This window comes from Engystomops pustulosus, unplaced genomic scaffold (genome assembly GCF_040894005.1).
Source record: "Engystomops pustulosus unplaced genomic scaffold, aEngPut4.maternal MAT_SCAFFOLD_421, whole genome shotgun sequence".
In the NCBI taxonomy this organism is placed as follows: domain Eukaryota; kingdom Metazoa; phylum Chordata; class Amphibia; order Anura; family Leptodactylidae; genus Engystomops; species Engystomops pustulosus.
Window position 1 is genome coordinate 12,445 of NW_027285300.1, and position 24,686 is coordinate 37,130.

The window sequence follows — 24,686 nt, forward strand, 5'->3', positions numbered from 1 at the left end:
GCGGGGCTACACTGCGGGGCGTGACGTCACACACGGCCGGATGAAACCTTCTGGCGCGAAAACAACGTCATCTGCAAAAGTCACGGAATAGAAGAGAGACCGAGGACCGGGAGACCCAGAGAGGCTCCACCACATAGACTGAGGTAATTACTAGAGAGGAGGCTGGAGACAGTGTGAGGGGAGGCCGGGGGAGACATAGAGAGGCTGCACCTCATACACTGAGGTAATTACTAGAGAGGAGGCTGGAGACAGTGTGAGGGGAGGCCGGGGGAGACATAGAGAGGCTGCACCTCATACACTGAGGTAATTACTAGAGAGGAGGCTGGAGACAGTGTGAGGGGAGGCCGGGGGAGACATAGAGAGGCTGCACCTCATACACTGAGGTAATTACTAGAGAGGAGGCTGGAGACAGTGTGAGGGGAGGCCGGGGGGAGACATAGAGAGGCTCCACCACATAGACTGAGGTAATTACTAGAGAGGAGGCTGGAGACAGTGTGAGGGGAGGCCGGGGGAGACATAGAGAGGCTGCACCTCATACACTGAGGTAATTACTAGAGAGGAGGCTGGAGACAGTGTGAGGGGAGGCCGGGGGGGGGAGACATAGAGAGGCTCCACCACATAGACTGAGGTAATTACTAGAGAGGAGGCTGGAGACAGTGTGAGGGGAGGCCGGGGGGGAGACATAGAGGCTGCACCTCATACACTGAGGTAATTACTAGAGAGGAGGCTGGAGACAGTGTGAGGGGAGGCCGGGGGGAGACATAGAGGCTGCACCTCATACACTGAGGTAATTACTAGAGAGGAGGCTGGAGACAGTGTGAGGGGAGGCCGGGGGAGACATAGAGAGGCTGCACCTCATACACTGAGGTAATTACTAGAGAGGAGGCTGGAGACAGTGTGAGGGGAGGCCGGGGGAGACATAGAGAGGCTGCACCTCATACACTGAGGTAATTACTAGAGAGGAGGCTGGAGACAGTGTGAGGGGAGGCCGGGGGGGAGACATAGAGAGGCTGCACCTCATACACTGAGGTAATTACTAGAGAGGAGGATGGAGACAGTGTGAGGGGAGGCCGGGGGAGACATAGAGAGGCTGCACCTCATACACTGAGGTAATTACTAGAGAGGAGGCTGGAGACAGTGTGAGGGGAGGCCGGGGGAGACATAGAGAGGCTGCACCTCATACACTGAGGTAATTACTAGAGAGGAGGCTGGAGACAGTGTGAGGGGAGGCCGGGGGAGACATAGAGAGGCTGCACCTCATACACTGAGGTAATTACTAGAGAGGAGGCTGGAGACAGTGTGAGGGGAGGCCGGGGGAGACATAGAGAGGCTGCACCTCATACACTGAGGTAATTACTAGAGAGGAGGCTGGAGACAGTGTGAGGGGAGGCCGGGGGGAGACATAGAGAGGCTGCACCTCATACACTGAGGTAATTACTAGAGAGGAGGCTGGAGACAGTGTGAGGGGAGGCCGGGGGGAGACATAGAGAGGCTGCACCTCATACACTGAGGTAATTACTAGAGAGGAGGCTGGAGACAGTGTGAGGGGAGGCCGGGGGAGACATAGAGAGGCTGCACCTCATACACTGAGGTAATTACTAGAGAGGAGGCTGGAGACAGTGTGAGGGGAGGCCGGGGGGAGACATAGAGAGGCTGCTCCTCATACACTGAGGTAATTACTAGAGAGGAGGCTGGAGACAGTGTGAGGGGAGGCCGGGGGAGACATAGAGAGGCTGCACCTCATACACTGAGGTAATTACTAGAGAGGAGGCTGGAGACAGTGTGAGGGGAGGCCGGGGGGAGACATAGAGAGGCTGCACCTCATACACTGAGGTAATTACTAGAGAGGAGGCTGGAGACAGTGTGAGGGGAGGCCGGGGGGGAGACATAGAGAGGCTGCACCTCATACACTGAGGTAATTACTAGAGAGGAGGCTGGAGACAGTGTGAGGGGAGGCCGGGGGGGGGGGAGACATAGAGAGGCTGCACCTCATACACTGAGGTAATTACTAGAGAGGAGGCTGGAGACAGTGTGAGGGGAGGCCGGGGGAGACATAGAGAGGCTGCACCTCATACACTGAGGTAATTACTAGAGAGGAGGCTGGAGACAGTGTGAGGGGAGGCCGGGGGGGAGACATAGAGAGGCTGCACCTCATACACTGAGGTAATTACTAGAGAGGAGGCTGGAGACAGTGTGAGGGGAGGCCGGGGGAGACATAGAGAGGCTGCACCTCATACACTGAGGTAATTACTAGAGAGGAGGCTGGAGACAGTGTGAGGGGAGGCCGGGGGAGACATAGAGAGGCTGCACCTCATACACTGAGGTAATTACTAGAGAGGAGGCTGGAGACAGTGTGAGGGGAGGCCGGGGGGAGACATAGAGAGGCTGCACCTCATACACTGAGGTAATTACTAGAGAGGAGGCTGGAGACAGTGTGAGGGGAGGCCGGGGGGAGACATAGAGAGGCTGCACCTCATACACTGAGGTAATTACTAGAGAGGAGGCTGGAGACAGTGTGAGGGGAGGCCGGGGGGAGACATAGAGAGGCTGCACCTCATACACTGAGGTAATTACTAGAGAGGAGGCTGTAGACAGTGTGAGGGGAGGCCGGGGGGAGACATAGAGAGGCTGCACCTCATACACTGAGGTAATTACTAGAGAGGAGGCTGGAGACAGTGTGAGGGGAGGCCGGGGGAGACATAGAGAGGCTGCTCCTCATACACTGAGGTAATTACTAGAGAGGAGGATGGAGACAGTGTGAGGGGAGGCCGGGGGGGGGGGAGACATAGAGAGGCTGCACCTCATACACTGAGGTAATTACTAGAGAGGAGGCTGGAGACAGTGTGAGGGGAGGCCGGGGGGAGACATAGAGAGGCTGCACCTCATACACTGAGGTAATTACTAGAGAGGAGGCTGGAGACAGTGTGAGGGGAGGCCGGGGGGAGACATAGAGAGGCTGCACCTCATACACTGAGGTAATTACTAGAGAGGAGGCTGGAGACAGTGTGAGGGGAGGCCGGGGGGAGACATAGAGAGGCTGCACCTCATACACTGAGGTAATTACTAGAGAGGAGGCTGGAGACAGTGTGAGGGGAGGCCGGGGGGGACATGGAGAGGCTGCACCTCATACACTGAGGTAATTACTAGAGAGGAGGCTGGAGACAGTGTGATGGGAGGCCGGGGGGGACATGGAGAGGCTGCACCTCATACACTGAGGTAATTACTAGAGAGGAGGCTGGAGACAGTGTGAGGGGAGGCCGGGGGAGACATAGAGAGGCTGCACCTCATACACTGAGGTAATTACTAGAGAGGAGGCTGGAGACAGTGTGAGGGGAGGCCGGGGGGGAGACATAGAGAGGCTGCACCTCATACACTGAGGTAATTACTAGAGAGGAGGCTGGAGACAGTGTGAGGGGAGGCCGGGGGGGAGACATAGAGAGGCTGCACCTCATACACTGAGGTAATTACTAGAGAGGAGGCTGGAGACAGTGTGAGGGGAGGCCGGGGGGAGACATAGAGAGGCTGCACCTCATACACTGAGGTAATTACTAGAGAGGAGGCTGGAGACAGTGTGAGGGGAGGCCGGGGGGAGACATAGAGAGGCTGCACCTCAAGAGAGGCTGCACCTCATACACTGAGGTAATTACTAGAGTGAGGAGGCTGGAGACAGTGTGAGGGGAGGCCGGGGGGAGACATAGAGAGGCTGCACCTCATACACTGAGGTAATTACTAGAGAGGAGGCTGGAGACAGTGTGAGGGGAAGGCCGGGGGGAGACATAGAGAGGCTGCACCTCATACACTGAGGTAATTACTAGAGAGGAGGCTGGAGACAGTGTGAGGGGAGGCCGGGGGAGACATAGAGAGGCTGCACCTCATACACTGAGGTAATTACTAGAGAGGAGGCTGGAGACAGTGTGAGGAGGCCGGGAGACATAGAGAGGCTGCACCTCATACACTGAGGTAATTACTAGAGAGGAGGCTGGAGACAGTGTGAGGGGAGGCCGGGGGGAGACATAGAGAGGCTGCACCTCATACACTGAGGTAATTACTAGAGAGGAGGCTGGAGACAGTGTGAGGGGAGGCCGGGGGAGACATAGAGAGGCTGCACCTCATACACTGAGGTAATTACTAGAGAGGAGGCTGGAGACAGTGTGAGGGGAGGCCGGGGGAGACATAGAGAGGCTGCACCTCATACACTGAGGTAATTACTAGAGAGGAGGCTGGAGACAGTGTGAGGGGAGGCCGGGGGAGACATAGAGAGGCTGCACCTCATACACTGAGGTAATTACTAGAGAGGAGGCTGGAGACAGTGTGAGGGGAGGCCGGGGGAGACATAGAGAGGCTGCACCTCATACACTGAGGTAATTACTAGAGAGGAGGCTGGAGACAGTGTGAGGGGAGGCCGGGGGGAGACATAGAGAGGCTGCACCTCATACACTGAGGTAATTACTAGAGAGGAGGCTGGAGACAGTGTGAGGGGAGGCCGGGGGGAGACATAGAGAGGCTGCACCTCATACACTGAGGTAATTACTAGAGAGGAGGCTGGAGACAGTGTGAGGGGAGGCCGGGGGGAGACATAGAGAGGCTGCACCTCATACACTGAGGTAATTACTAGAGAGGAGGCTGGAGACAGTGTGAGGGGGAGGCCGGGGGGAGACATAGAGAGGCTGCACCTCATACACTGAGGTAATTACTAGAGAGGAGGCTGGAGACAGTGTGAGGGGAGGCCGGGGGAGACATAGAGAGGCTGCACCTCATACACTGAGGTAATTACTAGAGAGGAGGCTGGAGACAGTGTGAGGGGAGGCCGGGGGAGACATAGAGAGGCTGCACCTCATACACTGAGGTAATTACTAGAGAGGAGGCTGGAGACAGTGTGAGGGGAGGCCGGGGGGAGACATAGAGAGGCTGCACCTCATACACTGAGGTAATTACTAGAGAGGAGGCTGGAGACAGTGTGAGGGGAGGCGGGGGAGACATAGAGAGGCTGCACCTCATACACTGAGGTAATTACTAGAGAGGAGGCTGGAGACAGTGTGAGGGGAGGCCGGGGGAGACATAGAGAGGCTGCACCTCATACACTGAGGTAATTACTAGAGAGGAGGCTGGAGACAGTGTGAGGGGAGGCCGGGGGGAGACATAGAGAGGCTGCACCTCATACACTGAGGTAATTACTAGAGAGGAGGCTGGAGACAGTGTGAGGGGAGGCCGGGGGAGACATAGAGAGGCTGCACCTCATACACTGAGGTAATTACTAGAGAGGAGGCTGGAGACAGTGTGAGGGAGGCCGGGGGGAGACATAGAGAGGCTGCACCTCATACACTGAGGTAATTACTAGAGAGGAGGCTGGAGACAGTGTGAGGGGAGGCCGGGGGAGACATAGAGAGGCTGCACCTCATACACTGAGGTAATTACTAGAGAGGAGGCTGGAGACAGTGTGAGGGGAGGCCGGGGGAGACATAGAGAGGCTGCACCTCATACACTGAGGTAATTACTAGAGAGGAGGCTGGAGACAGTGTGAGGGGAGGCCGGGGGGAGACATAGAGAGGCTGCACCTCATACACTGAGGTAATTACTAGAGAGGAGGCTGGAGACAGTGTGAGGGGAGGCCGGGGGAGACATAGAGAGGCTGCACCTCATACACTGAGGTAATTACTAGAGAGGAGGCTGGAGACAGTGTGAGGGGAGGCCGGGGGGGAGACATAGAGAGGCTGCACCTCATACACTGAGGTAATTACTAGAGAGGAGGCTGGAGACAGTGTGAGGGGAGGCCGGGGGGAGACATAGAGAGGCTGCACCTCATACACTGAGGTAATTACTAGAGAGGAGGCTGGAGACAGTGTGAGGGGAGGCCGGGGGAGACATAGAGAGGCTGCACCTCATACACTGAGGTAATTACTAGAGAGGAGGCTGGAGACAGTGTGAGGGGAGGCCGGGGGGAGACATAGAGAGGCTGCACCTCATACACTGAGGTAATTACTAGAGAGGAGGCTGGAGACAGTGTGAGGGGAGGCCGGGGGGAGACATAGAGAGGCTGCACCTCATACACTGAGGTAATTACTAGAGAGGAGGCTGGAGACAGTGTGAGGGGAGGCCGGGGGGGAGACATAGAGAGGCTGCACCTCATACACTGAGGTAATTACTAGAGAGGAGGCTGGAGACAGTGTGAGGGGAGGCCGGGGGAGACATAGAGAGGCTGCACCTCATACACTGAGGTAATTACTAGAGAGGAGGCTGGAGACAGTGTGAGGGGAGGCCGGGGGGAGACATAGAGAGGCTGCACCTCATACACTGAGGTAATTACTAGAGAGGAGGCTGGAGACAGTGTGAGGGGAGGCCGGGGGGAGACATAGAGAGGCTGCACCTCATACACTGAGGTAATTACTAGAGAGGAGGCTGGAGACAGTGTGAGGGGAGGCCGGGGGAGACATAGAGAGGCTGCACCTCATACACTGAGGTAATTACTAGAGAGGAGGCTGGAGACAGTGTGAGGGGAGGCCGGGGGGAGACATAGAGAGGCTGCACCTCATACACTGAGGTAATTACTAGAGAGGAGGCTGGAGACAGTGTGAGGGGAGGCCGGGGGGAGACATAGAGAGGCTGCACCTCATACACTGAGGTAATTACTAGAGAGGAGGCTGGAGACAGTGTGAGGGGAGGCCGGGGGGAGACATAGAGAGGCTGCACCTCATACACTGAGGTAATTACTAGAGAGGAGGCTGGAGACAGTGTGAGGGGAGGCCGGGGGAGACATAGAGAGGCTGCACCTCATACACTGAGGTAATTACTAGAGAGGAGGCTGGAGACAGTGTGAGGGGAGGCCGGGGGAGACATAGAGAGGCTGCACCTCATACACTGAGGTAATTACTAGAGAGGAGGCTGGAGACAGTGTGAGGGGAGGCCGGGGGGGAGACATAGAGAGGCTGCACCTCATACACTGAGGTAATTACTAGAGAGGAGGCTGGAGACAGTGTGAGGGGAGGCCGGGGGGAGACATAGAGAGGCTGCACCTCATACACTGAGGTAATTACTAGAGAGGAGGCTGGAGACAGTGTGAGGGGAGGCCGGGGGGGAGACATAGAGAGGCTGCACCTCATACACTGAGGTAATTACTAGAGAGGAGGCTGGAGACAGTGTGAGGGGAGGCCGGGGGGAGACATAGAGAGGCTGCACCTCATACACTGAGGTAATTACTAGAGAGGAGGCTGGAGACAGTGTGAGGGGAGGCCGGGGGGAGACATAGAGAGGCTGCACCTCATACACTGAGGTAATTACTAGAGAGGAGGCTGGAGACAGTGTGAGGGGAGGCCGGGGGAGACATAGAGAGGCTGCACCTCATACACTGAGGTAATTACTAGAGAGGAGGCTGGAGACAGTGTGAGGGAGGCCGGGGGGAGACATAGAGAGGCTGCACCTCATACACTGAGGTAATTACTAGAGAGGAGGCTGGAGACAGTGTGAGAGGAGGCCGGGGGGGAGACATAGAGAGGCTGCACCTCATACACTGAGGTAATTACTAGAGAGGAGGCTGGAGACAGTGTGAGAGGAGGCCGGGGGGAGACATAGAGAGGCTGCACCTCATACACTGAGGTAATTACTAGAGAGGAGGCTGGAGACAGTGTGAGGGGAGGCCGGGGGAGACATAGAGAGGCTGCACCTCATACACTGAGGTAATTACTAGAGAGGAGGCTGGAGACAGTGTGAGGGGAGGCCGGGGGGAGACATAGAGAGGCTGCACCTCATACACTGAGGTAATTACTAGAGAGGAGGCTGGAGACAGTGTGAGGGGAGGCCGGGGGGAGACATAGAGAGGCTGCACCTCATACACTGAGGTAATTACTAGAGAGGAGGCTGGAGACAGTGTGAGGGGAGGCCGGGGGAGACATAGAGAGGCTGCACCTCATACACTGAGGTAATTACTAGAGAGGAGGCTGGAGACAGTGTGAGGGGAGGCCGGGGGAGACATAGAGAGGCTGCACCTCATACACTGAGGTAATTACTAGAGAGGAGGCTGGAGACAGTGTGAGGGGAGGCCGGGGGGAGACATAGAGAGGCTGCACCTCATACACTGAGGTAATTACTAGAGAGGAGGCTGGAGACAGTGTGAGGGGAGGCCGGGGGGAGACATAGAGAGGCTGCACCTCATACACTGAGGTAATTACTAGAGAGGAGGCTGGAGACAGTGTGAGGGGAGGCCGGGGGGGAGACATAGAGAGGCTGCACCTCATACACTGAGGTAATTACTAGAGAGGAGGCTGGAGACAGTGTGAGGGGAGGCCGGGGGGAGACATAGAGAGGCTGCACCTCATACACTGAGGTAATTACTAGAGAGGAGGCTGGAGACAGTGTGAGGGGAGGCCGGGGGGAGACATAGAGAGGCTGCACCTCATACACTGAGGTAATTACTAGAGAGGAGGCTGGAGACAGTGTGAGGGGAGGCCGGGGGGAGACATAGAGAGGCTGCACCTCATACACTGAGGTAATTACTAGAGAGGAGGCTGGAGACAGTGTGAGGGAGGCCGGGGGGAGACATAGAGAGGCTGCACCTCATACACTGAGGTAATTACTAGAGAGGAGGCTGGAGACAGTGTGAGGGAGGCCGGGGGGAGACATAGAGAGGCTGCACCTCATACACTGAGGTAATTACTAGAGAGGAGGCTGGAGACAGTGTGAGGGGAGGCCGGGGGGAGACATAGAGAGGCTGCACCTCATACACTGAGGTAATTACTAGAGAGGAGGCTGGAGACAGTGTGAGGGAGGCCGGGGGGGAGACATAGAGAGGCTGCACCTCATACACTGAGGTAATTACTAGAGAGGAGGCTGGAGACAGTGTGAGGGGAGGCCGGGGGGACATGAGAGGCTGCACCTCATACACTGAGGTAATTACTAGAGAGGAGGCTGGAGACAGTGTGATGGGAGGCCGGGGGGGACATAGGAGAGGCTGCACCTCATACACTGAGGTAATTACTAGAGAGGAGGCTGGAGACAGTGTGAGGGGAGGCCGGGGGGAGACATAGAGAGGCTGCACCTCATACACTGAGGTAATTACTAGAGAGGAGGCTGGAGACAGTGTGAGGGGAGGCCGGGGGAGACATAGAGAGGCTGCACCTCATACACTGAGGTAATTACTAGAGAGGAGGCTGGAGACAGTGTGAGGGGAGGCCGGGGGAGAGACATAGAGAGGCTGCTCCTCATACACTGAGGTAATTACTAGAGAGGAGGCTGGAGACAGTGTGAGGGGAGGCCGGGGGGAGACATAGAGAGGCTGCACCTCATACACTGAGGTAATTACTAGAGAGGAGGCTGGAGACAGTGTGAGGGGAGGCCGGGGGAGAGACATAGAGAGGCTGCACCTCATACACTGAGGTAATTACTAGAGAGGAGGCTGGAGACAGTGTGAGGGGAGGCCGGGGGGAGACATAGAGAGGCTGCACCTCATACACTGAGGTAATTACTAGAGAGGAGGCTGGAGACAGTGTGAGGGGAGGCCGGGGGAGACATAGAGAGGCTGCACCTCATACACTGAGGTAATTACTAGAGAGGAGGCTGGAGACAGTGTGAGGGGAGGCCGGGGGGAGACATAGAGAGGCTGCACCTCATACACTGAGGTAATTACTAGAGAGGAGGCTGGAGACAGTGTGAGGGGAGGCCGGGGGAGACATAGAGAGGCTGCACCTCATACACTGAGGTAATTACTAGAGAGGAGGCTGGAGACAGTGTGAGGGGAGGCCGGGGGAGACATAGAGAGGCTGCACCTCATACACTGAGGTAATTACTAGAGAGGAGGCTGGAGACAGTGTGAGGGGAGGCCGGGGGAGACATAGAGAGGCTGCACCTCATACACTGAGGTAATTACTAGAGAGGAGGCTGGAGACAGTGTGAGGGGAGGCCGGGGGGAGACATAGAGAGGCTGCACCTCATACACTGAGGTAATTACTAGAGAGGAGGCTGGAGACAGTGTGAGGGGAGACCGGCGGGAGACATAGAGAGGCTGCACCTCATACACTGAGGTAATTACTAGAGAGGAGGCTGGAGACAGTGTGAGGGGAGGCCGGGGGGAGACATAGAGAGGCTGCTCCTCATACACTGAGGTAATTACTAGAGAGGAGGCTGGAGACAGTGTGAGGGGAGGCCGGGGGGAGACATAGAGAGGCTGCACCTCATACACTGAGGTAATTACTAGAGAGGAGGCTGGAGACAGTGTGAGGGGAGGCCGGGGGGAGACATAGAGAGGCTGCTCCTCATACACTGAGGTAATTACTAGAGAGGAGGCTGGAGACAGTGTGAGGGGAGGCCGGGGGAGACATAGAGAGGCTGCACCTCATACACTGAGGTAATTACTAGAGAGGAGGCTGGAGACAGTGTGAGGGGAGGCCGGGGGGAGACATAGAGAGGCTGCACCTCATACACTGAGGTAATTACTAGAGAGGAGGCTGGAGACAGTGTGAGGGGAGGCCGGGGGGGAGACATAGAGAGGCTGCACCTCATACACTGAGGTAATTACTAGAGAGGAGGCTGGAGACAGTGTGAGGGGAGGCCGGGGGGGAGACATAGAGAGGCTGCACCTCATACACTGAGGTAATTACTAGAGAGGAGGCTGGAGACAGTGTGAGGGGAGGCCGGGGGGAGACATAGAGAGGCTGCACCTCATACACTGAGGTAATTACTAGAGAGGAGGCTGGAGACAGTGTGAGGGGAGGCCGGGGGGGAGACATAGAGAGGCTGCACCTCATACACTGAGGTAATTACTAGAGAGGAGGCTGGAGACAGTGTGAGGGGAGGCCGGGGGGAGACATAGAGAGGCTGCACCTCATACACTGAGGTAATTACTAGAGAGGAGGCTGGAGACAGTGTGAGGGGAGGCCGGGGGGAGACATAGAGAGGCTGCACCTCATACACTGAGGTAATTACTAGAGAGGAGGCTGGAGACAGTGTGAGGGGAGGCCGGGGGGAGACATAGAGAGGCTGCACCTCATACACTGAGGTAATTACTAGAGAGGAGGCTGGAGACAGTGTGAGGGGAGGCCGGGGGGAGACATAGAGAGGCTGCACCTCATACACTGAGGTAATTACTAGAGAGGAGGCTGGAGACAGTGTGAGGGGAGGCCGGGGGGGGAGACATAGAGAGGCTGCACCTCATACACTGAGGTAATTACTAGAGAGGAGGCTGGAGACAGTGTGAGGGGAGGCCGGGGGAGACATAGAGAGGCTGCACCTCATACACTGAGGTAATTACTAGAGAGGAGGCTGGAGACAGTGTGAGGGGAGGCCGGGGGGAGACATAGAGAGGCTGCACCTCATACACTGAGGTAATTACTAGAGAGGAGGCTGGAGACAGTGTGAGGGGAGGCCGGGGGGAGACATAGAGAGGCTGCACCTCATACACTGAGGTAATTACTAGAGAGGAGGCTGGAGACAGTGTGAGGGGAGGCCGGGGGGAGACATAGAGAGGCTGCTCCTCATACACTGAGGTAATTACTAGAGAGGAGGCTGGAGACAGTGTGAGGGGAGGCCGGGGGGAGACATAGAGGCTGCACCTCATACACTGAGGTAATTACTAGAGAGGAGGCTGGAGACAGTGTGAGGGGAGGCCGGGGGAGACATAGAGAGGCTGCACCTCATACACTGAGGTAATTACTAGAGAGGAGGCTGGAGACAGTGTGAGGGGAGGCCGGGGGAGACATAGAGAGGCTGCACCTCATACACTGAGGTAATTACTAGAGAGGAGGCTGGAGACAGTGTGAGGGGAGGCCGGGGGGAGACATAGAGAGGCTGCACCTCATACACTGAGGTAATTACTAGAGAGGAGGCTGGAGACAGTGTGAGGGGAGGCCGGGGGGAGACATAGAGAGGCTGCACCTCATACACTGAGGTAATTACTAGAGAGGAGGCTGGAGACAGTGTGAGGGGAGGCCGGGGGGAGACATAGAGAGGCTGCACCTCATACACTGAGGTAATTACTAGAGAGGAGGCTGGAGACAGTGTGAGGGGAGGCCGGGGGGAGACATAGAGAGGCTGCACCTCATACACTGAGGTAATTACTAGAGAGGAGGCTGGAGACAGTGTGAGGGGAGGCCGGGGGGAGACATAGAGAGGCTGCACCTCATACACTGAGGTAATTACTAGAGAGGAGGCTGGAGACAGTGTGAGGGGAGGCCGGGGGGGGGAGACATAGAGAGGCTGCACCTCATACACTGAGGTAATTACTAGAGAGGAGGATGGAGACAGTGTGAGGGGAGGCCGGGGGAGACATAGAGAGGCTGCACCTCATACACTGAGGTAATTACTAGAGAGGAGGCTGGAGACAGTGTGAGGGGAGGCCGGGGGGAGACATAGAGAGGCTGCACCTCATACACTGAGGTAATTACTAGAGAGGAGGCTGGAGACAGTGTGAGGGGAGGCCGGGGGGGAGACATAGAGAGGCTGCACCTCATACACTGAGGTAATTACTAGAGAGGAGGCTGGAGACAGTGTGAGGGGAGGCCGGGGGGAGACATAGAGAGGCTGCACCTCATACACTGAGGTAATTACTAGAGAGGAGGCTGGAGACAGTGTGAGGGGAGGCCGGGGGGAGACATAGAGAGGCTGCACCTCATACACTGAGGTAATTACTAGAGAGGAGGCTGGAGACAGTGTGAGGGGAGGCCGGGGGAGACATAGAGAGGCTGCACCTCATACACTGAGGTAATTACTAGAGAGGAGGCTGGAGACAGTGTGAGGGGAGGCCGGGGGAGACATAGAGAGGCTGCACCTCATACACTGAGGTAATTACTAGAGAGGAGGCTGGAGACAGTGTGAGGGGAGGCCGGGGGGAGACATAGAGAGGCTGCACCTCATACACTGAGGTAATTACTAGAGAGGAGGCTGGAGACAGTGTGAGGGGAGGCCGGGGGGAGACATAGACGCTGCACCTCATACACTGAGGTAATTACTAGAGAGGAGGCTGGAGACAGTGTGAGGGGAGGCCGGGGGGAGACATAGAGAGGCTGCACCTCATACACTGAGGTAATTACTAGAGAGGAGGCTGGAGACAGTGTGAGGGGAGGCCGGGGGGAGACATAGAGAGGCTGCACCTCATACACTGAGGTAATTACTAGAGAGGAGGCTGGAGACAGTGTGAGGGGAGGCCGGGGGAGACATAGAGAGGCTGCACCTCATACACTGAGGTAATTACTAGAGAGGAGGCTGGAGACAGTGTGAGGGGAGGCCGGGGGGAGACATAGAGGCTGCACCTCATACACTGAGGTAATTACTAGAGAGGAGGCTGGAGACAGTGTGAGGGGAGGCCGGGGGAGACATAGAGAGGCTGCACCTCATACACTGAGGTAATTACTAGAGAGGAGGCTGGAGACAGTGTGAGGGGAGGCCGGGGGAGACATAGAGAGGCTGCACCTCATACACTGAGGTAATTACTAGAGAGGAGGCTGGAGACAGTGTGAGGGGAGGCCGGGGGGAGACATAGAGAGGCTGCACCTCATACACTGAGGTAATTACTAGAGAGGAGGCTGGAGACAGTGTGAGGGGAGGCCGGGGGGAGACATAGAGAGGCTGCACTTCATAGGGTGGTAGTCGGGTGGTGGCTGCGCTGTGGTTGTGCCTCATCTCCTGTCTTTTCTCTTTGCAGACCCCTGCCCCTCGGTGGTCTCGCGGTGGTCTCGCGGTGGTCTCGCGGTGGTCTCGCGGCGGCTGGCTTCGGGGGGCCATGCCAGTGCCAGACGATGAGATGTCTCAGGTTCTGATGACCCGCACTCCTATCCCGGTGCCCACACATTTTAGCCAAGCGGAGCAGAGCTTTTCCCATAAGAAGAGGGGCCGGGCTCTCTGCTATTCCCTTCCCCCGCGGCCCCCCGTGAAGAATATCCCCCCAGTCAGCCGCATCTTTCCCAATAAGCAGCGTTCCTGGAGCCAGCCCCGCCCCCAGAGCGTGTCTTTCCAAAGCCCCCAACACAAGCAACCAATCAGCCGCCTGTATGACCACAGCAAGGAGGAGACCTTTTATAAGCAGTGCTTCCAGACCCTCTGCAAGCTGGGGAGGGGGTCTTTTGGGGAAGTATACAAGGTGGGTATGTTATACGGCAGGTGCAGGGGGGGAGCCCGGGGATAGATGGCAGGTGCAGGGGGGGAGCCCGGGGATAGATGGCAGGTGCAGGGGGGAGGAGCCCGGGGATAGATGGCATGTGCATGGGGGGAGCCCGGAGATAGATGGCATGTGCAGGGGGGGAGGAGCCCGGGGATAGATGGCAGGTGCAGGGGGGGAGGAGCCCGGGGATAGATGGCAGGTGCAGGGGAGGGGGAGCCTGGGGATAGATGGCAGGTGCAGGGGAGGGGGAGCCTGGGGATAGATGGCAGGTGCAGGGGAGGGGGAGCCCGGGGATAGATGGCAGGTGCAGGGGAGGGGGAGCCCGGGGATAGATGGCAGGTGCAGGGGAGGGGGAGCCTGGGGATAGATGGCAGGTGCAGGGGGGGAGGAGCCCGGGGATAGATGGCAGGTGCAGGGGGGGAGGAGCCCGGGGATAGATGGCAGGTGCAGGGGGGGAGGAGCCCGGGGATAGATGGCAGGTGCAGGGGGGGAGGAGCCCGGGGATAGATGGCAGGTGCAGGGGGGGAGGAGCCCGGGGATAGATGGCAGGTGCAGGGGGGGAGGAGCCCGGGGATAGATGGCAGGTGCAGGGGGGGAGGAGCCCGGGGATAGATGGCAGGTGCAGGGGGGGAGGAGCCCGGGGATAGATGGCAGGTGCAGGGGGGGAGGAGCCCGGGGATAGATGGCAGGTGCAGGGGGGGAGGAGCCCGGGGATAGATGGCAGGTGCAGGGGGGGAGGAGCCCGGGGATAGATGGCAGGTGCAGGGGGGGAGGAGCCCGGGGATAGATGGCATTTGCAGGGGGGGAGGAGCCCGGGGATAGATGGCAGGTGCAGGGGGGGAGGAGCCCGGGGATAGATGGCAGGTGCAGGGGGGGAGGAGCCCGGGGATAGATGGCATGTGCAGGGGGGGAGGAGCCCGGGGATAGATGGCAGGTGCAGGGGGGAGGAGCCCGGGGATAGATGGCAGGTGCAGGGGGGGGGGAGCCCGGGGATAGATGGCAGGTGCAGGGGAGGGGGAGCCCGGGGATAGATGGCAGGTGCAGGGGAGGGGGAGCCCTGGGATAGATGGCAGGTGCAGGGGAGGGGGCGCCCGGGGATAGATGGCAGGTGCAGGGGGGGAGGAGCCCGGGGATAGATGGCAGGTGCATGGGGGGAGCCCTGGGATAGATGGCAGGTGCAGGGGGGGAGGAGCCCGGGGATAGATGGCAGGTGCAGGGGGGGAGGAGCCCGGGGATAGATGGCAGGTGCATGGGGGGAGCCCGGGGATAGATGGCAGGTGCAGGGGGGGGGGGAGCCCGGGGATAGATGGCAGGTGCAGGGGAGGGGGAGCCCGGGGATAGATGGCAGGTGCAGGGGAGGGGGAGCCCTGGGATAGATGGCAGGTGCAGGGGAGGGGGAGCCCGGGGATAGATGGCAGGTGCAGGGGAGGGGGAGCCCGGGGATAGATGGCAGGTGCAGGGGAGGGGGAGCCCGGGGATAGATGGCAGGTGCAGGGGAGGGGGAGCCCGGGGATAGATGGCAGGTGCAGGGGAGGGGGAGCCCGGGGATAGATGGCAGGTGCAGGGGAGGGGGAGCCCGGGGATAGATGGCAGGTGCAGGGGGGAGGGGGAGCCCGGGGATAGATGGCAGGTGCAGGGGAGGGGGAGCCCGGGGATAGATGGCAGGTGCAGGGGGGAGGGGGAGCCCGGGGATAGATGGCAGGTGCAGGGGGGAGGGGGAGCCCGGGGATAGATGGCAGGTGCAGGGGGGAGGAGCCCGGGGATAGATGGCAGGTGCAGGGGGGAGGAGCGTGGGGATAGATGGCAGGGGGGAGGAGCGTGGGGATAGATGGCAGGGGGGAGGAGCGTGGGGATAGATGGCAGGGGGGGAGGAGCGCGGGGATAGATGGCAGGGGGGGAGGAGCGCGGGGATAGATGGCAGGGGGGAGGAGCCCGGGGATAGATGGCAGGGGAGGGGAGGGGGAGCCCTGGGATAGATGGCAGGTGCAGGGGGGAGGAGCGTGGGGATAGATGGCAGGGGGGGAGGAGCGCGGGGATAGATGGCAGGTGCAGGGGAGGGGGAGCCCGGGGATAGATGGCAGGTGCAGGGGATGGGGAGCCTGGGGATAGATGGCAGGTGCAGGGGAGGGGGAGCCCGGGGATAGATGGCAGGTGCAGGGGAGGGGGAGCCCGGGGATAGATGGCAGGTGCAGGGGAGGGGGAGCCCGGGGATAGATGGCAGGTGCAGGGGAGGGGGCGCCCGGGGATAGATGGCAGGTGCAGGGGAGGGGGAACCCGGGGATAGATGGCAGGTGCAGGGGGGGAGGAGCGCGGGGATAGATGGCAGGGGGGGAGGAGCGCGGGGATAGATGGCAGGTGCAGGGGAGGGGGAGCCCGGGGATAGATGGCAGGTGCAGGGGATGGGGAGCCCGGGGATAGATGGCAGGTGCAGGGGAGGGGGAGCCCGGGGATAGATGGCAGGTGCAGGGGAGGGGGAGCCCGGGGATAGATGGCAGGTGCAGGGGGGAGGGGGAGCCCGGGGATAGATGGCAGGTGCAGGGGGGAGGAGCCCGGGGATAGATGGCAGGTGCAGGGGGGAGGAGCGTGGGGATAGATGGCAGGGGGGAGGAGCGTGGGGATAGATGGCAGGGGGGGAGGAGCGCGGGGATAGATGGCAGGGGGGGAGGAGCGCGGGGATAGATGGCAGGGGGGGAGGAGCGCGGGGATAGATGGCAGGGGGGAGGAGCCCGGGGATAGATGGCAGGGGAGGGGGAGCCCGGGGATAGATGGCAGGTGCAGGGGGGAGGAGCGTGGGGATAGATGGCAGGGGGGAGGAGCCCGGGGATAGATGGCAGGGGGGAGGAGCGCGGGGATAGATGGCAGGGGGGAGGAGCGCGGGGATAGATGGCAGGGGTGAGGAGCGCGGGGATAGATGGCAGGGGGGAGGAGCCCGGGGATAGATGGCAGGGGGGAGGAGCCCGGGGATAGATGGCAGGTGCAGGGGGGAGGAGCGTGGGGATAGATGGCAGGGGGGAGGAGCCCGGGGATAGATGGCAGGGGGGGAGGAGCGCGGGGATAGATGGCAGGGGGGGAGGAGCCCGGGGATAGATGGCAGGGGGGAGGAGCCCGGGGATAGATGGCAGGGGGGAGGAGCCCGGGGGATAGTTTGTTGGATTGGTTATGTTGTTATGACGGATGTTCAGATCACTATTTAGATGACTATTTCGGGCATTGGACCTGTTCCTGTTTAGGTGACTGCAGGGGTTTCTGTGTTTCTAGGTCCGGAGTCGTGAGGATGGCTGTGTGTACGCGGTGAAGCGATCCGTGTCCCCATTCCGAGGTGAATCTGACCGGCTCCGCAAGCTGCAGGAGGTGAGGAAACATGAGCGTGTTGGGGAGCACCCTAATTGCCTGCGTCTGGTGCGGGCCTGGGAGGAGAAGCGGGTGCTGTACCTGCAGACAGAGCTGTGCTCCAGCAGCCTGCAGCAGTACTCAGAGGAACGGGGCGAACCTCTGCCTGCACAGGAAGTATGGAGTATAACCTGCGACCTCCTCCGCGGCCTCAAACATCTCCATGACCGCAACCTGCTACACCTGGACATCAAGCCGGCTAATGTGTTCATTTCCTACACGGGGGTCTACAAGCTGGGGGACTTTGGACTTGTGGTGGAGCTGGATGGGGCTGAAGGCAGTGCAGAGGCCCAGGAGGGAGACCCTCGCTATATGGCCCCGGAGTTGCTGGATGGAGTGTTCACCAAGGCCGCGGATGTGTTCAGGTGAGAGCGCATTACATATGTAATATAGGCAGCGCCTCTGCGGCCCAGTCCTTACGTCTCTTTATGTTGCAGTCTGGGAATGACTCTGCTAGAAGTGGCTTGTAACATGGAGCTACCCAAGGGAGGGGAAGGCTGGCAGCAGCTGCGGCAGGGTCATCTCCCTACAGAGTTCACGTCAGGTAGGTGTCCTGTGCGGTATGTCCTCTGCCCCTCTTGGGTGTCTCTTGTACTTGATTTTCATTCTTTATTTTTAGAATTGCCTCCAGATTTCCTGAAAGTTCTGTCGGGGATGCTGGAGCCAGATTATCGCTGCCGGGCTAATGTGGACTGGCTGCTGTCTCTTCCCGCTATCCAGAGAGCGCAGAGGTGGAGGAGGGTGACCCTGACCACCAGGGGGATTGTAACAAAGATACTCTACATATTCCAGGTAAGGGCTGGTCCTGCCTCTAGCCGTGGTCAGTGGGTCACAGAGGAGGGCATGGACCTCTGGCCCCTTGTGTGTATCGGTGACTGATGTTCTTTCTCCTAGTGTCTCCTATGGTTTATGACCATAATGTTCTGTGCTTTGAGGCGTCCAGTGCTGCGGCTTCTAGGTCGTAAGTCAGTTTCTGCTCCCAACTCTCCACCTTCTTCTCCGTTCCAAAACTGTGTCTTGGAAAGCAGCTTCTCTAGTGACTGGGAGGAAGAAAGTCTTGGGGACGATGTCTTTGAGGTGCCCCCAAGTCCTCTGGGCTACACCAGGAATATTACCTACCGTGGACAGGAGTTTCCCCTCAGGTAAGTGTTCAGGAGTGCAGTGTTGCTGCTGTGTATATGAGAGCACTCCATTGCTGCGCGTGCTCTCAGCCGACACTGTAACCTATTGTAGTAGATGTTATGGTGGTCTTTATGACTGATCTTTCTTGTATTTTGAAGTATCAGGCATTCTCCAGACCTGCTGTCTCGGCCATCTCTGGGCAGCACGTCCACCCCCCGCAATCTGTCACCTGACTGCAATCTGCGGCAGAGGTAAGTTTGTCTCCGGTGCGTAGACAGTTGTATTTTTATGTCTGGCCACGTGGCTTGTGTTATAGGCACATCCTCTGTGCTCCGTGTCTTTGTATCTTCTCTTTCATGGTTTTGGGTGTTCCTGCAGGTCAGTTCTGCCGCTGACGCCAAATGTGAGCCGGATCAGCCAGGAATCCCCGTGCAGTGTGAAGTCTGGGATCCTGGACAGCAGCAGCAGCTCCTCGGGGTTTGTGGATGCAGAGGCTCCTCGCTCATCATTTCTACCTCGGAATCTCCTGACTATGTTTGATGAGGCATCCGAGCAGTAGTCTCTGGGTGCGTCCTGCTGCCGTCTCTGTGAGATGAACTGTACAGAACATACAGGCCTTGGGTGCAGAGGCCAATGTGAACCCCAAACAGAGGGTGACCCGCCACCCATGGTCAGTGCATGGTGCGATGCTGAGACCCTGCGTGGGGAAGCTCCTGTGCTGAGGAAGATGAACCATGGTGGAGGATTATACAGATACATGGGATGCAAATAAAGATCTTTCCAATCACTTTTCTTGTTTCCTGATATCAGACTGTTTCTTCAGTGTATTCCTGACTATCTGCACTCTTGTATGAAGGCTAAACCTGTGTATAGTCACGTCCACTCTGCCAGGGGTGTAACTAGGAGAGGCAGGGCCCCATAGCAGACTTCCAAGTGCAGCCCCCCTTCCCTCTTAAAAAGATATACGTACCGTAGCATGGTGGGCAAGGGCAGCGCACGGGGAGAGGAGGAGGTGAGCGCAGCTCACCGTAGGAACATGGACAGGTCCTATCTCGTTCCAGGGTATGTGCGGCACCGTACCGCTCCCGTAGGGCGCTGTGCACCCATTGCCGTATATACGTCCCCCATACGGCAGTGTGAATGTAGCCTTACACTCATATATACGCTGAATTTATCACTAAAATGCAGTACAACATGTGACGAAAAAAACAATCTGAGTGGCTTTGATAAGTAAGTGTTCAAAAGTTATAACCATATAAAGCGATGCAAGTCAGAATCCAAAAAATGGGGCTGAGCCTTAAACTACAAAATGGCCTCATCCTGAAGGGGTTAAATATAGCCATGTAGTCATTTTCATCTTTCCCCTAATTTTCCTAGTGGGGACAGCAGCAGACAACACCTTCCTAACGAAGTATAGGTCACGAGCAGAGGGAATGTCCAATTTGTAGTGGGAAATAGTAGGGTTATCCCAGGTAGCCGCCCTACATATCTGCTCTGGTGAAGCCTCTGCAGCCCAGGAGGCAATAGCAGTTCTGATCCATTGAGCTTTTGTCACATTACTAGCCGCTTTCCCCTTATTCTTGGACAGATGGTCACTCTTTCTGCACGTAATGGAGGATACATCCACGTACATGAAACGGAATGAAACTTTTTCAGGTGAAGGATTGGGACAAAAAGAAGGGAGACGGACCTCCTGCTGACAATAAAAAGACCACCTTGCGGAAAAAAGAGGGCTGGTGATTTAATACAATACAGTCTTCTCATACTCCAAAATCTGTGGATTTCCCCCACCCCGCGGGCTGTAGTAATAGCCAACAGAAAGACTGAAGAGAGGCTCAAGGGGAGGACCTGTCAAAACAGATCATACCAGGTTAAGATCCCAAGGGAGAACTAGGGAGATGTCTCCTAGAGGCTCCTTTAAGACTCCCTGCTCCCTGCCACCCTGAAGCCTAAAAAGGGACCAAGGGCTCCCACCGGCACCTTAAGGGTAGATACTCTAAGCCCTTGTCTAGTACATTTTGAAGAAAGTATTAAACTGTCTGGCGCAGGTGATTGGTCCCATCTGTCCTTAGTAAAATTCAGGAAAACTCTCAGACTTGATGATATATTCTGGATGTTACAGTCTTTCTACTCATCAGCAAAGTACATATTACCTCGTCCAACAAGCCTTTAGACAGTCCCAGGCTGTTAGTTGGAGGTCCTTGATTGTCGGATGCACCACCCGGCCTTGGACTAGGAGGTCCTGATGATGTGGAAGTTCCCTTTGGCCATCCCCAGGAGCAGCGGGAACCAAGACCTCTGGCCAATATGGAGCTATGAGGATGGCTTGTAATAACCCTGGAGAGAAGGGAGGAAAGGCATACAATAATAAGGCATACATCCCCCAGGGATGACATAAGGCATCTGTACCACACCAGGTGCCGGCACTTGATGATTTTTGCTGGAAGCACCGAGTTCCCCATAACTCTGTTAGAGACAAAAAGAAATCTTTCCTCGGTGCCCATTCTCCTTCCTTCAGAGTTTTCAAGCTTAGAAAATCTGCAATCTGATTGTCTTTGCCTGTCAAATGTTCTGCTGTGATGGAATTTAGGTTTTTCTCTGCCCATCCGAACAATTCCTTGGCTACTCTGCACAGGACCAAAGCTTCTTGTTCCGCCTTGCTTGTTCACGTACATAACATGGCCGTGTTGTCAGATAGGATTCTCACATCTCTTTGTGGAAAACCTTAACAATGCTTGAAATACCGCAAATAACTCTCCTGCATTGGAGAAGCAGTACTCCATGAAGAGTCCCAAACACCCTGCTCTACTTTGTCTTCTAGGTGAGCCCCCAGCCATACCTGCTGGCATCTGTGGTGCTGGCCCTTTTAAATGAAGGCCTGCAACTACTTTGGCCATGACTTTTGTAAATATCCTTGGGGGCAGAGGAAATACCAAATGGTAATGCCCGAAACTGGAAATGATGAAGTATCCCTTTTATGTAAACAGCAACTCTCAGATATCTTTGGGAGTTCCTGTGGATCGGGATAAGAAAACGGGCATCACTCAGGTCCAGGGTCGCCATGAAGTGGTCCTTCTCCAGAGACTGTTATATAGACCTTAGTGTCTCCATCTGGAATTTCCTGTATTTCAGAAAAAAGTTTAAATCTTTTAGATTGAAAATAGCTCTGAACAAGCCGTTTGGTTTTCTTACCAGAAAAACTGTTCCTTTTCCCTGTTGGCTGGCGGGGACAGGCACCAGGACTTCTTTCTCCACCAAAGACAATATTTCTGACCCCAATGTTGCTTGATTCAGTCGAGCTCGGCCTCTGACCGCTTGAGATCTGTCTGGTCCACCTCTTCATTGGCAATTCCCACCGCGCTTCTTTGCCCTTGAAAAGACTGGCGGTGCTGGAAGTACCCGGGCTCCATTGGGAAACCTTTCTTTTTATCAGATGCTTTCTTTGGAATGTCATCGAATCCTTTTCCAAACAATGTATCTCCCTCAGAGGGGAAGGTACATAGCATCACCACTACATAGCTTCAGCCAAGTCGTCCTCCTAGCTGCATTTGCTAAAGCTGCTGATCTGGCGGTCATCTTTATCAGATCCACTGATGCATCTGCAACTAAATTTGTTTGTTGTCGCAGGATTGGTACTGATGCCCCGATCTCTTCTGTTGGTGGACATCAAGTGATGTTCTAGTCAGACCCCGAAGGTACGTGCCGTAGATGTCGCCGCTATGCTGACCGAAAAAGATGGCCATTGAGTTTTCCCAAGATTTCTTCAGAATCCTGTCCGCTTTTTTATCCATAGGATCCTTGAGTGATACTAGATCCAGAGAAGGAAGATGTTTTCTTGGAAATATTTGCTATAGGCGCATCTACCTTTGGTACCGTGTCCTAGAAGACTGAATCCTCTTCCGAGAATGGATATGTTTTACTGGGTCTTTCCATTCTTTTTTCATTTAATGCTTCTATATTTTTGTGAACAGGAAAGACTTGACACATCTGGTCCTGGATTGACAGAGACAAGGGACAATCCCATGGTTGCTCTCAGGGATCTCAGCAAAGAGATATCAGCCTCCTCTTCGGCAATAGGTTGTGGAATGGGAGGTATAGGTGTGACTGGCAGAGGTCGATGGCTGGGGCTCATTAGCTTTTTCTCAACCACATTTGTTAACTTTTTAATCTGGAGCTGGATAGTAAGGACAGGGAGTCTTCTTTAACCTCTTTGTCTGTTCACTTTTTACATAACAGTTTTTAATAAGATGAAGAAAATGACTTTTTGCAAATAGCACAAAACTTTTCATGCTTAGGAGAACAAATGGAAAGAAGAACAAAAATGATCAAAATTGGGATCATAACCATTTTTACCCATCCTCTCGCACAGAGGAGGGGACTGACCAGACCAGGGGTTTCAGCAGGATCCACAGGCGCATCAGGTTTTCCAGAATCTGCTGACATGATGTCAATCAGGAGCGGAGCACAACAAAGTAGAGAGGAAAGAGCAAGAGCACTCCACAGGCAAACACTACTAGCTGAAGATTACCAGGAGCGGCCATGCTGCAAGCTCACTCTGAGCTTTTAACTTTGAATTAGGCTGGCTCCGCCCACTTCTCTAAAGATCCAATAGCTGTCTGGCAGCAGGTTAACTAAAAGAACCTGCCCCTCCCCTTAGCAGACTCACTGCTGGGATGGATCACCCAGTGGTACCCCGCCGCCTGGTGCACCCCATTGCGCGATACGCTGGATCTCGCTCCCACGCTATCATGGGGGCTGCCCGCGCATGGTGACTTGCGCTTGAGATACGGGGAAGGCAAGTGCCCTATGCAGCTGCCCCGTACCTTAAGGGATCTTCTAGCTGCACGGACTTCACCACTGGTTCTGTACATTCCGAGCGACAGGAAACACAAAGGGGCAATATTGAAAGGGTTCCAGTCTTTTGTTTCCTGTCCCCTTCAGGGCGTGGCCGGTTTCTACGTTAAGCCTCCTCCTGGGGTAACGTCTCCTGTGATTGCAAGATTGTTTTCTCGTGAGACGTTGTATCATTTCACTGATCAGTTACTTTTTATGGGGGTAAAAGTTCAATAATTTCTGAAAAATTTGAAAGAAATTACAATTTTCAAAGTTTCAAATGATCCACTTTTTAGACAAAAAGTCGAACCACGATTTTTTTTTTTAGTAGAAACCTTTTGCCGTTGGTCTTTTTATCTCCATGATTTGTTTTACGGATCTGAGAAGGTTTCACGTTTTAGTAGCAACTTCTCAGATTTTCACGAGATTTGTAGAATGTTAAATGTTTGGTGACCAATTCAGTTTAGAAGAGCCCTGTAGAGGATTATGTACTATACACCCCACACGTGGCACCATTCTAGGATCAGCATTCGGGAAGTCTGTTAACCCTTTCATCCTTTTTCTGGAAGCAAACAAAAATGGATTGAAAATGTTGTGGTGCCACAGCGTTCATGAAGAGCCCATAAAGTACCGGTACAATAGAAAACCCCTAAACATGACACCATTTAGGAACGTATACCCCTAAATGAATTTATCTGGGGTTGTGGTGAGCATTTTAACCCCAAATATGTTGGCATAAATTTAATACAAAATAAATGGTGCAAACTGCAAACTGCAGAGTAAAAACTGCATTTTTTTCTCAAATATGTATGCCATTTTAGTGCCAAATATATTGTGCCCAACTCATGCCACTTTAGACAAACACCCCATAAATCATTCTACGGGTTGTCCTGCAATACCCTGATAATGTGGCAATAATAGGCAGGCTGGGCACATAGCAGGGCTGACAAGGGAAGAAGCCGAATTTTGCTTTGGACCTCCGTTTCACACGTTTGGAGTTGGATTTTAATAGAGACCCCCGAGAAGTGACACCATTTTGGAAACTACACCCCTCAAAGAATTTATCTGGGGTTGTGGTGAGCATTTTAACCCTCAACATGCTGGCCAAAATGTAATACAAAGTAAATGGTGCAGAGTAATATTTGTGTTTTTATCTAAAAAATGCCATTTTAGTGGCAAGTATATTTGGCACAACTCATGCCACTTTAGACAAACACCCCAAATATCATCCTGTGGGTTGTCCTGAGTACGGCAATTCCCC

The 24,686-nt window shown here is 55.8% G+C and overlaps 1 protein-coding gene across 2 annotated transcripts; it reads left to right on the plus strand.

Moving 5' to 3' along the window:
- Window position 1: 1 nt before the first annotated feature.
- LOC140111324 (membrane-associated tyrosine- and threonine-specific cdc2-inhibitory kinase-like) lies at window positions 2–19,380 on the plus strand. 2 transcript variants are annotated; one of them, XM_072132355.1, is made up of 8 exons: window positions 2–143; window positions 13,625–14,059; window positions 17,339–17,835; window positions 17,908–18,014; window positions 18,090–18,262; window positions 18,365–18,612; window positions 18,751–18,843; window positions 18,971–19,380. In XM_072132355.1, the coding sequence occupies exons 2-8, from the start codon at window positions 13,703–13,705 to the stop codon at window positions 19,149–19,151; spliced, it is 1,656 nt and encodes a 551-aa protein (XP_071988456.1). In that variant the 5' UTR covers window positions 2–143; window positions 13,625–13,702; the 3' UTR covers window positions 19,152–19,380. The 2 variants fall into 2 exon arrangements, with proteins under 2 accessions (XP_071988456.1, XP_071988457.1); XM_072132356.1 differs by lacking the exon at window positions 2–143 and adding an exon at window positions 602–628.
- The last annotated feature ends 5,306 nt before the right edge of the window (window positions 19,381–24,686 follow it).